Consider the following 12,919-nt stretch of genomic DNA (forward strand, 5'->3'; position numbering starts at 1 on the left):
AGAAGTGGTTAATTACGTGTGAAGTGAACTGCTTTGGCCTGGGCCGCCTGTTCACAGCCAGGCAAGCTCCGGTAAAGAGCTTATCGGAGCAGATTAAACCTAAAAAGAATTGTCTCTTCGGCCCCATCTGTTAACGGCGGAGCGGCCGCACCTCTACACAACCTGTGCTTTCACACGAGACTGCGGGGCTCACGCTGTGAGATGGCGCGAAGGAAAACAAATCTGGGGGACCTTTTGGGTGAGTGACTTTTGGAGTTTCCTGTCAGTGTTTATTGATCTAAAGAGCACAGCGCCATTCCGGGCTGTGCAGTTCGGTGTGGTTGTCTTGCTGGCAGGTGAATTGGAGCTAATTCGACTTCGGCTGTTTTCTAGGTACATTTGGAAACATGTTGGCCTGCTCTTGGGGTGCAGCTCTGTATATGGTGGTGCTGGCCTTCATCACAGAGGATCTTGGTGCCTTTTCAGGTAATGAAAGAACCCTGGTTGAACATTGTGCAGAGTTTAAAAGTAATAATGTGTGCAGGTGCTCGAAGATTTCTTAGCGCTCGCTGCCGAATGTCGAGGTTGCCCAGTACTAAGCCTGTCTATTCTCGATTCCACACCAGACCTATTTCTTCCACCACCTTCCACTTCCTCTGTCTTTACCGCACTTTTACTTCCATGCTTGTTTCTTATTCTTCCCTTCCTCTTTCTTTCTCCTTTTCTTCCTTTCTCGCCCTTGCTTTGGGTCAGAGTTCTGATTACCAAAAATAAATGCCGGAGGCTACTACGTCAACCACAAATGACGTGTTGTCTATATGTAATCTGGAGCACACATTTCATTTTTGCCGTGGGTACCAAAGGGAAAAGGGTGTTTGGATTTTACTGATGCAAATTCAGAATCGAGCTGCAACTGAATTCACCGGCAGACACCTAAACACGATTTCGGTACCAGGTTGCTGAATGTCTTAGTCGTTTCGCTACCTTTGTGCTGAGTTTTTTTTATTGGATTTTGATTTCTTAATCACCGTCTTTTTCTTCTTGGCCAAAAAACACTTAAAGGCAAGATTCGTTTTTTTCCACAAAATATTCTCTAAATGGAAATTGCATTTCGCAGTGAATACCGTAAATTGCTCCGAATATTTAACCTACGAGTTACCCCACGTTAGGGTTGTTCTAGAGACTGTAAACCCAGTTGCTATGAATCGAATTATAACTGGTTCTTCGTAATGTTAATTCGTTCATTCATAAATGCAATGCAGGCAACAAGAATGCAACTATTTATGGTGCTAATCTAGTACAGCAGAATAGGGTTACTCACTGACTGTATCTTTGCCTCTAGACCTGTACAACACTCCGCTGCGTTTTGACTAAGTTTGCAATACAAAAAACAAACCAACAAATATTACATATACATACATCAGAAAACTGATTGCAGCGGTCAAAACACAGGCTTATCCCTTAGAGTCCCAATGCCAGCAGAAGGTGCTCATATCAGTTCTAGATTATTGATTGAGCACACATTTGTGTTGCACATAATACAAACAAGCATTGGCAAAGCCGACAGGTCTCACCTTTGTGACCTATTGACTTTGTTAATGAGTTTTAGCCATGCTGCACAGCTTCACTGCTTATGTAGCTCAGCCCTAGACCTTTGATGATTAAAGAGTTCTACCCTATCACAACAGTAGTAATGTGGCATGAGCAGAGTTGTTCCCTCTCTTTATTTGATAGCAAGACCCTTAACAAGTCAGAAGGAAAAGTAGACACAAGATCTACACTCCATAAAATCTTCCCACTTGAAAAACATACACACACACATTTATATATATATATATACACATATATATATATACACATCTATATATACATATATACACACACATATATATACATATATACACATATATATATATGTATATTTGTGCAGTATTATGTAGCACAAACTCAACCCAATGACACTAGAGCACTTTACATGAGCATCAGTAACATTACACAAGGTCAGATTGTTTTTTTTTTAAATGTACGGGGAGTAGAAGTGATGTTCCCAGGATCACAAGATATTGATCTGGAGCTCGAACCTGGTTCCCCACTCCAAAATCTGCAGCTCTTGTCATATCACCGTATCCTTTTCCTACCACCCTCTTGCTACTGAGTATGTTGAAGTAGTTCATTATGCACTCTTTTACGTGAAATGTACCATACAATACAGATTGGAAGTTTTGTAGAGGGCCTACATTCATTGCAGTCTCTGCCGTAGGCTTGCTTGTTGGATGAAAAACAGACATCGTCTTGAACAAGTCTGGTTGGCCAGTGTGTACATTTTCACCACCCATTATCGGTGACATGGTTTATCTTTATTGTCTCCCAGACAATTTATGGAAACACATGGTATTTGCCACCCTATATTCATCTCAAAGCCGGTAAAATCACACTGATTAGTCTAAAACAGGTGACAATGCATCTGTGATTGGTTATTGTTATTGCTAAATGTCTATGTTTGAAAAAGTCACGTTATTAGTAGCGCAGCCTGCATATACAACATTGTCTCCTTAAAGTCAATGTTTGGCATCTGTGTAGCTCAAATGTTGTGACATGGGATGAGTTAAGAGGGATGAATGCTGCATTAAAATGCAAGCAGCTACAGGCACCGAAGATAAACACAGGCAAACAGTATCACCGGCAGGAAACAAAGAAAAAAAGCAGTCCCCAAACGAACAGATATACAACCAAAGCATAAATATAAAGTAATTGGTCCCTGCTCTATTGGCCTAAACAAAAGACAAAAAGGATGGACAAAGAGGAAGGATTCACCACTAGCAAGCAAGATTTTTGAAAGGACAATCCCTGTAACAAATAAAGAGCAATGGGTGGGATTTAAACCCACAAAGTGTATATAACAGGTTTTGGCGGCTCGACATAAAAGGAGTGGCCTCTAGCTGCTGGCTTTAGGTAGTGTACATGCTTTTCTACAATAGGGAACCCGGGCCCATATTTACTGATATTTTGCATCAAGGTTGCATCACTTGCTTGGATCAGCTCCAAAGCAATATTTATTTAGGGATTTTCAAATCCACGTAAAGTCTGATTTGTGTGGCTTTGTAAAAAATGGTATAGTAATGCATGGCAGCCTGTAGAGCTGCCTAAGTTTACCATTAACCATTGGGGAGGCATCATATAGGTGTAGCAAGGATATTCCCATGCATCTATCTATGAAACCTAAAATCTGGAAAAGACGTATAAGAAACAATAACCTTAATGGATTGATATCCCTCAGCGATAACATCCTACTGCCCCTGAAGACATGTCAGATGTCCAAAATCTGACAAACCACTACACTAGCTCCATGAAGAATAATCTAGACTCAATTGCACCCCTACCACAAAAAAGACTGTCTATTAAAGACTCAAAACCATGGTACAGTGGGAGCCTCAACATCAAAAGACGTAATTTGAGACTAGCCGAACGTAGATGGAGATCCTCACCATCCTTTGAGCACCCCCAAACAACTGAGATCTCTTAGGAACACGATGCGTTAGAAACTCAAAAGCACACTTCCTCAGAAACCAACTGGATCAAGCCAAAAACTGACCAGAAAAAACATTTGAGGTAGTTAAACTTCAATCTAATGGCCTACACAACTCTTTCCCAGTTGGATCTAGCTTACTACCAAATTGTGAAGAATTTGCCTCCTGTTCCTTGAATAGACAGAAAATATGAAAACTGACTTGCAGAGGGGTTCTGAGTATTGTCCTCGCTTACATCACACTAGTATTTCCCCCTCACAGATGGTTGGGTCCACATATCTACCAGAGCACACCCTCAAAAACAATGCATCCTGGGAATCTTCCGAAACATTTGATCAAAGTGCAATTGTCAAAATACGAACTGATTTGAAACACTCAAACCACTTTAACAATGCATTTCTCCCCAACTTCTTCAAAGAAGTCAACTCAAAACGTTGATACTCCCACTTTGGACTAAGATCATAAATGCATCGCTCCTACAAGGCGCAATCCCAGACTGTCTAATATCTAGGCAGGTTACTCCTATCCTAAAAAACAATGACTGATCACACTGACCTACACAAATTTTGCCCAATAGCCAACATTCCCAACTCTGGCGAAGCTCCTTGAAAAGTGTGTCTGAACCCACAATGAGAAATTCTGCCTTTATGACAGATTCCAATCTGGCTTCCGTTCTAGGCATAGTACTGAATCTGCCCTGGTACACATATTGGATGATGCTCTAAAATGTTGGATCAAAAAGAATCATGCCTACTAATCCTCCTTCACCTATCCTCTGCATTATATATGGTTAAGAATGACTTCTTGCTTCATCTACCACAACACAGAATGGGAATCTGAGGGTCCGTTCTGAAGTCGTTCATATAATTTCTTCAAAACAGAATACAAAAAGTTAAGGTAAATTAGTCACTCTTTAAGATCACTCTAGTCACATTAGGGGTCCCACAATGCTCCTCTCTCTCACCCACTCTCTTTAACTTGTTCATGGAGCCACTAACGGAAATCCTAAATGAATCCAACATTCACTATCTCTTGTATGCTGATGATACCCAACTTAACCTGAAAGACTCCTCCCCTCAAGACATCCAATCCCTCAACCTGACTCTCCAATTTACCTAAAATTGGCTGTCGTCTACCACCTCAAACTTAACACTTTAAAAACTGGATTTCCCCCTAATTGCAGCACCTAATCAACTATCCATCATCCATAAATAATAAAATAACTAACAGCATTCAATTGCACTCCACAAATTATGGATTCAGCAAGAACACTGGGAATAACTGTAGATACAAATTTTAATATGCAGAAGCACATTAGTGTGTCCACTAATGGAGCAAAACGCCAAATTAACATATTAAGAACATCAAAACTCTTCCTCCCTCGCAGAGACTTTAAGTCTGCCATACAAGTCCTTGTGATTTCCAGGTTGGATTATGGATGTTCTACCCTCTCTGGTTTGCCTAGATCCACAATATCCCCCTTAAGGACCTCCCTCGACTCTGCTGAAAGGTTCATAACAGGATAAAAAAGAAACTATTACATCATCCCTTATTTGAAACCCCCCAACTGGCTCCACTATGAAGCAATAATTCAATTGAACATTGCACGCATGACCCACAAAGCTCTACAATTCAATACCAAAAGCTATCTCACTCAGAAACTTGAAGTTTCCAGAGGCAGAAGATTCTCTAGAAGTCTACCTAAATAACAACAAAGCCTGTAAGTCAAAATGGTGCTGAGGTATGACTATTGACACTGGTATGATTGTGCGAGAGTGAGACTAACAAAAGACTATCAACTGTAGCTGATTAAGTCCTATCAGCCCACCCAATGGCGGAGCCTCATCATGTAGGACTCCAATACCGAGGTAAGTATGCAGTCGCCCAGTTGTAATTTAGCGACGCAGTACTAAACTGTGGTATGGTCACCACAGTTGTTAGACTGGAGAGTGAGGCTGATATGTGCAGTGCAAGAAAATAAAATAAAGTGATGTGTGCTAAAATGGCTATCAAGGCAAACAAAGACCTTTATTAGCGTTTGCCTGGACGTCAGGTTAAAAATAGTGAAACAACAGTGTGAAAGAATCACTGTTTGACTTGCTTGGAAGAAAACTAAGTAAGATATAAGAGGGCCAACATGTTTCTGCCTTAAATGTGAAGGATCACTGGCATTCGTCAGGGCCGAATTAATATCTGCTACTGCAAGGCACTATGATATGTGCTGGACAAAACAAAGTATGAAGAAGTGAACAAAACAAAACCATCCTACCACATTTTCTCAGTGTTGTTGGCTCGCCATTCAGCCTCAAGGTACCGACGGACAGAGCGGTGCCTTATCCGTCCGAGCAGTTGCCGGGTGAGGTGAGGTCCACTTCCCACACACAGCTGGGAAAGACCTACCGCATCACCAGAACAACACTGAGAAAATGTGGTAGGATGGTTTTGTTTTGTTCACTTCTTCATACTTTGTTTTGTCCAGCACATATCATAGTGCCTTGCAGTAGCAGATATTAATTCGGCCCTGACGAATGCCAGTGATCCTTCACATTTAAGGCAGAAACATGTTGGCCCTCTTATATCTTACTTAGTTTTCTTCCAAGCAAGTCAAACAGTGATTCTTTCACACTGTTGTTTCACTATTTTTAACCTGACGTCCAGGCAAACGCTAATAAAGGTCTTTGTTTGCCTTGATAGCCATTTTAGCACACATCACTTTATTTTATTTTCTTGCACTGCACATATCAGCCTCGCTCTCCAGTCTAACAACTGTGGTGACCATACCACGGTTTAGTACTGCGTCGCTAAATTACAACTGGGCGACTGCATACTTACCTCGGTATTGGAGTCCTACATGATGAGGCTCCGCCATTGGGTGGGCTGATAGGACTTAATCAGCTACAGTTGATAGTCTTTTGTTAGTCTCACTCTCGCACAATCATACCAGTGTCAATAGTCGTACCTCAGCACCATTTTGACTTACAGGCTTTGTTGTTATTTAGGTAGTCTTACAGGGGGTAATAGCCTGGTTTGTCATTAAACACTTCCCTCGGACCCTCTCTTACGATTTGTTTAGATTCTCTAGAAGTTCCAGCACATTACTGCTAAAAGCACAAAGATTCTTCAAAAAGAAAATCTACAACAGAGCCTTCATTAGCATCCCACAGATAATTTGGAGTTCCCTCCTCCTGAAATAAAAATTAACCCTTCTACCACATCTTTGAAGAAAGAAGTCAAACTTTTATTTATGGACACATTTCTACCACAGACCCAAAGAACTCCTACCTTCTAGTATACTAGGATTTGTCATCTGCGATAATGTATACTGTTTGCTTGTTCGGCTACCGTCTTTTTGTTGTTTTGTTGTTTTCTCTGTTTCAGCATTGAGGTAACACCACCTTTGTCTAGGATGCTGTCTTATCCTGTTCAATTCCATAATAAGTCACTACTATTAATGCTCGCTTAGCATGGTATTGTCTATTCTTATCTATTTGTCTTAACACTTGCGGTGTCACTACCCCATCTGTGGTATTGCCTTAGCCTGTATTGGTCTAGGTAATAACATTATTACTAGTACTCGCTTTTTACGTTTTTATCTTTTCTGATCTATCTGTCTGAACAATGAGGTGTCACCACCCTCTTCAAAAGTGTCATCTTGAACTGTATTGTTAGAGATTATGACAATATTGTTTTTTACTTCACTGCCCTCCATAATTTTTACTATATGAAAAAAAAATCTTTTGACGAAAACCCATATTTACTAAAGTCAGTAAACACAGGTGTGCGCCTGGGGCTGGTGTAATGAGGAGATATCCATTTTTTTCCTTGTTATTTCCTTTTCGCATGTGTGTTGCATTCTTCTGGAAACATACAAAGACATGCAAAGAGGAATAATCCTCTAAGAATATTTTTGTGCAGGAAGGTATCCCTTCAGACGCAAAAACTATTCTGACCACAACAAAGACACTCTTGCATCGTGGCGCAAGAGTGCCTTTATTGGAACTGGGCAGCTACAAATGCGCAGGTGGTAGATGACAGCGGAACTGCAGCCTATCTTTGTAAATATGGTGCAGTTCTGCTCTCAACCTTCAGGAAATGCAGCACAGCAACTTCCCATGCTGCTTTGCGTTGTGTGAAATCTGAGTAAATATCCCCCCATAAAGGTAAGCCACCCTGACGAGGTCAGACTACAAAATGGATTGGCACCACATGTGCGACCCCACGACTGTACCCTCTGTGTGTGTGCGTGTATGTCTGCATGTTCTGGAATATGACATGTACGCCGGTAAAAATCAAATCACATTGGGGCCTAAAAATAAGTGTATGAGAAAATAAACAAATGGGATGGATTTGAAATCAAAACCGGCTCCAATCTGAGACAACTTGATAGCGGTAGAAAACGTTACACCATCCCTTCTTGAAATCCACGGAAATGTATAATTAACTATTAACCACATTGCCCCATTTATAATTACTCACCCGAGACCCCATTTCAGACAAACACACTCTGTTACTTGCCCCCTAATAAAGCGCCAACCCCGAAGGCATAACCACTTCTGGGAAATTAGCTTCTGGCATTCTGGCGTTTCATAGAAAGACAGATTTGAACCGTGATAGACAATAAGCCCTGCTTTTTCACATTCGCTTTACATTATTTGTTCTTTAAAGTCCCAGGCCTTTCCTGGCCTGTGTTATGTAACTGGACTATCTGTGCTCGTACTGAGCGCATCGGGCGCTCTCTAGCTTTTAAATGGCTGGGAGACTTAAACACAACGTTTCTTTTTTTATTGTTCTTTTTTGCAATGTGAGTCACCAGTAATTAACGGAGGGCACTAGCGTGAGACAAAAAATGGTTATAACTAACGAGATAAAACGCATACTGTGCGATAAAGCCAAAATGAATCACTCAGGATAAAATATAAAAACACAAGTAGACAATCAAATCATGTTAAGCTAGTTGTCACGGTAAATCAAGTAAGCTGTCAGTGGTGCTTTAAAATTAAAAGAGGGTTTATCTGCAACTGCCTCTGGAGGTGGAAGAGATTTCCATAACCCGACTGCATGCACCTGTAGCCATTTGCCTCTAAATATAGATTTAAAATGTCTGGGATACATCAAATCAGAGTCCACATTTGGTTGTAGACATGGTAAGAGGACGTTGGTAGGCAACAACTTAGCAAAATACTCTGACATAACACTCGCCATCGGCTTTGCTGTCCCACTAGGAATACGTTTAATTTATTGAGAAGTTCAAGTGGGGTGAAGTGCTCAACCTTTCTCCCACAGGAAACCATTCTAATCGCTCTATACTGAAGCTGTTGTAATCTGGCGAGAAATTTAGCAGAAATATCCAACTAGGTAGCCAGGGATTACTTCAGCTGAGGAAAGAATACTGGCTGCATTAGAAGCATCCTGTGGTAACAACGGAGTCCCAGTCCTACTATGACTTGTAGTACCTGAAAGAGCAACGATCCTTCTCAGCGCTCCTTATTTTATCTCCCACCTTCCTCAGACTGTTATGTAAAATCCCTAGCATTACTCCTACCTCTAAATACATCCGGGATATCCATTGGTTAAAAATTGAAAATCAAATCAAATTCAAATCGCTCAGCTTTATGCATAAAATCGCTACAAAAAAAGCCCCACAATATCTCCAAACTTTGGTACGTCCATACTGCCCTTCACGTGCTCTTCGGTCTGCCACGGCGAAGAACTTTGTGATCCCCAAAACCAAGCTGTCGCGCATGGGCGGTAAATCCTTCTCTTTCTTGGGACCCACGCTATGGAATTCTATGCCAATCACAGCAAAAAATGAGACCAACTATATGAGCTTTAGGAAAGCCTTAAAGACCTGGCTCTTTAACATCTAAGCAGCTCTCTGACTGTAGCATCACAGAATCATCTCATGAATGCGCCGGGAAACCCTTTGTGGGTAGCTGTTGTGCTCTAAAAATGTAAGAAATAATAATGATAATTCCTCGCGTCGGCGCTGTAACTAATCTGGCTGCTGTAGACATTTGTCTTGTGCTGGCGCGTAGCACAATGAAGATCAAATTGCTGTTCTGTTTCAACGGTTACAGAGAGCCACTGGGTGAATTCTTTTTAGCTACATGTTATCTTGCTCTTTTTAACCACTGTATATCATAATTAGGGCTCTCTGTTTTATGGCATTTATTTTTTGACATGTCCGTCTGTATTTATCCATATTTAATTTTTATCAACTTTATCTGTATTTATCCATATTTATTATGGGGTTTATGAAAAAAATAAAGCTGAAACTGGTATATTTCTGCATTTATTTAACCAATAAATATGCAGTCACGCTTGAATGCCTGTCAGGTTTCAGTGATATGTACACCTGCAGAAGATAAATTAATGCACTTCTATGAAAATATGCACATTTCAGTATCAGCCTTGTGCATATCCACTGCTGCTTAAGCCTCTTTACTAAAATTCTTTTACCCCCTTACCAATCAATCTACACAGTTAATGGCCTGGCAGTCATGGCAAAGCGTATTTAGAATCACTCAAAAAGCACACATTTTCCGTTTTTATCCACATTTAAAAACAAGCATTTACAATGCAACGGTTTCGCCTTCGGAAAAGTTTGAGCTATTGGCATTGTAAATGACAAACTTTTTATTTATGTGTTGGTTTTGAAAACAGATAAATAAATGGCATTCTCATTTACAATGCCAATAGCTTACTCTGTCGCAAATGCAAGACGTATTGCATTTGCACACACACACCCACACAAGAGCCCCCCCCACACACACACACACACACAAGAGCCCCCCACACACACCACACAAGAGCCCCCCTTGGTCTTGGTTGGAATCAGACCCTGGCCTTGGGAGTCACTTGATGCTTCATCTTATAGAGATGTGAACCCTGACCTTGGGGCCTGAGTCCTGGCTCTGTGAAGGAGCTGCTGCTTCACCTTGATAAGGATTTGTGCCCTGTTATTAATCAATATTCCAGACAATACATTTTAATTAAAGACAAGTATCGCATACATTAATACAAAATGCAGTGTACCCAAAATTACGTAAAAGGGAAATAAATGCAAAGATTGAACAATAATTGGAGAACAAAAGGACTACATAACAAAAGATTTATAATAATGCTGTTTGTATTACAAGTTCGATACAAAAGGGGATGATGGACAGAGCGTTTGAGCAAATCAAACACTCACCCCCCAGTCAAATGATCTGGGTTTAATCCATCACCGTTCTTTAGCTCACTCCGCCACCCCAGTTCAGACATGGCTATATGCAAATCAGTCTGACCCTGTGCCTCATGGAAACAGTCCAGCCCGAACTGCCAAGCCATGTCTTCCCTGGACTAGAAACAAGCATCCTGGGACCAGTTTCTGGCATTCCAGCCGTCCTCAACCAGGCTAGCTTGAATCCAGTGGCAAAGTGAGCAAGGGACTCACATCTGCGCATACCCTGCCAATTTAGGGCGAACAAAGCATTACAAAAGGGGATGTATTACAAGTTCAGTATGTTTTATATGTCAAACATATATACAAGGTGTATAAAGTATCATTTATATATTACAAATAGAGCAAGTATGGAAGGTCTATATCAAAGAGGCTAATGTAAGTTTATACAATTTACAAAAGCTGCAGTGGGGGCATCAGCTATCAGGCACAATGATTTTATAGTCTTAATCCTCAGTATGGTTGACAGCGTTTCGACTGAATCAAAATTCTGGGGTCATCAGGATAAAGATGAAGACTGAGCACAGGAATGAAAACGTAGATATAATGATTCGTCCAGCAGCGCAATTGTACTTGGTATTCTTCATGTGGGATTGTAGTGTAAAGTTCCATACAGTAGTTCAGAACATATATTGGCAGTACATTGTGGTTCAGCAGCCCCTGGGAGTTATTTTCTAAAGTGCTGTCAGTGCTGCCAAAGATGATGAAGCTTGAGACCAATCAAAGTCCATGTTTCCCACTCAAGAATTCCAAGTGGCCCTACAATTCCTGAACTACAACACAGAACTCCCTGTTCCACTCCACAGGTCTCCCTTTATCCACTACCTCCTCATTTTTGGCTGACTTTCTCTCCCTTGCCCCTTCCTACCTTCGCATAGGCCTCTTTCCTTCTACATAGTTCTCTTTTGTTCTCTTTTGTTTCGCTTGCCCCCTTTCTTTCCTTCTCTTGCTTCTTTCCTCGTCTCTCCCTTTACCTCACTCCCTCTGTCTCCTTCTCTTTCACTCGCTCCCTCCCTTCCCCGCTCCCTCCCTCTCTCTCTGCCTGGCTCCAACACCCTCCGTCTATCGGTAGTGGCGTGTGGCGCAACTCCCTTCTTCCCTTTCTAGTGTTCTGAAGACTTTTCTTCTCTCCCGCAACCAAACGTGGCTCTGAAGCCGCGTTTTGTGTAGGGGGAAACAGGCGCTTGGTTTCCCGTCCTGTCGAATGTTTGTATCCCCAACAGCTGTTAACGAAACCAGAGATAAAGAGACCCGCGTCCCTTCTTGGCTTTCAGTGTTTCTCCATCTGCCCCCGCTTCCGCCCCCCCTTCCCAGCCTACTGTGCTTTGTTCTGCTATAACACCACACCTTTCACACTGCAGGCTTAATTAAAGTGTGCCTGCAGTTTATTTAAAAACAACTAATTACCCCGTGCTACACTGCGAGTCTCCATTAACTCCTCCGAGCTAAACCACGTACGCGGCAATTACAGGCGAAAGATTACAGAGGCCGGCCTGCCACAGAACCGGCGCCATTATTAGATTACTTTTGTGGCTGCAGCTAGAGGGAGCTGGGGGAGAGCCGGGGACAGGGGAGGGAAGGGAAGAGAGGTGGGAATGCGGAAGGAGAGAGGGGAAGAGAGCCCGGGAAAGGGAAAGGAAAGGAAGAGAGTAAGGAAACGGAAGGAGAGCCGGGAAAAGGGAAGGAAGAGAAGAGAGGTGGGAGTACGGAATGAGAGAGGGCAAGAGAACTGGGGAAGCAAGAGAAGAGAGTTGGGAAACGGAAGGCGAGCGAGCGCACAGCCCCCCAGCGCTTCCTCTCTTCAGCCGGTGTCAATACCGGGTGCGGGGTGGAAGGCGATCTCCCCCAGCTTCTGGGCCGAAGACTCACCCTCGCAGGCACGGCCCCCGTCGCAGCTCCCACTGGCCTCCGCTGACGTCGAGGGTTCCCCCGGAGTCAGCCACTCACAGCGCGGCTCCCGGGGCAGATCCTGATGACGCGGCGAGGCTCCAACCAACGGTGGCGCAGCTCACGGGGACAGGCCCACAGCAGCGGCCAATCAGAGCGCGCCTCTGCCGACGAGCCTCCGAAAAGCCACCAATGCGGTCGCAGCCCCTTCGTGCCTCGGCCAAGGTGCCGAGCAGCTGCCGGTTGACCCCCGGGCGGGACGGGATACCACTATTTGTGAGGACACGGGGGGGGCGGGAGAGGA

The 12,919-nt window shown here is 42.8% G+C and overlaps 1 protein-coding gene across 1 annotated transcript in view; it reads left to right on the forward strand.

The window, feature by feature from the left end:
* The first annotated feature begins 383 nt into the window (after window positions 1-383).
* The window catches only part of IMPG2 (interphotoreceptor matrix proteoglycan 2), a 904,006-nt gene continuing 891,470 nt past the window's right edge, over window positions 384-12,919 (forward strand). Inside the window, exon 1 of the mRNA XM_086934482.1 lies at window positions 384-465. Within this exon, the coding sequence (XP_086790608.1) occupies window positions 387-465 (79 nt within the window). The 5' untranslated portion in view covers window positions 384-386. The remainder of the gene's footprint in view (window positions 466-12,919) is intronic.

This window comes from Lissotriton vulgaris, chromosome 8 (genome assembly GCF_964263255.1).
Source record: "Lissotriton vulgaris chromosome 8, aLisVul1.2, whole genome shotgun sequence".
Classification (NCBI taxonomy): Eukaryota; Metazoa; Chordata; class Amphibia; order Caudata; family Salamandridae; genus Lissotriton; species Lissotriton vulgaris.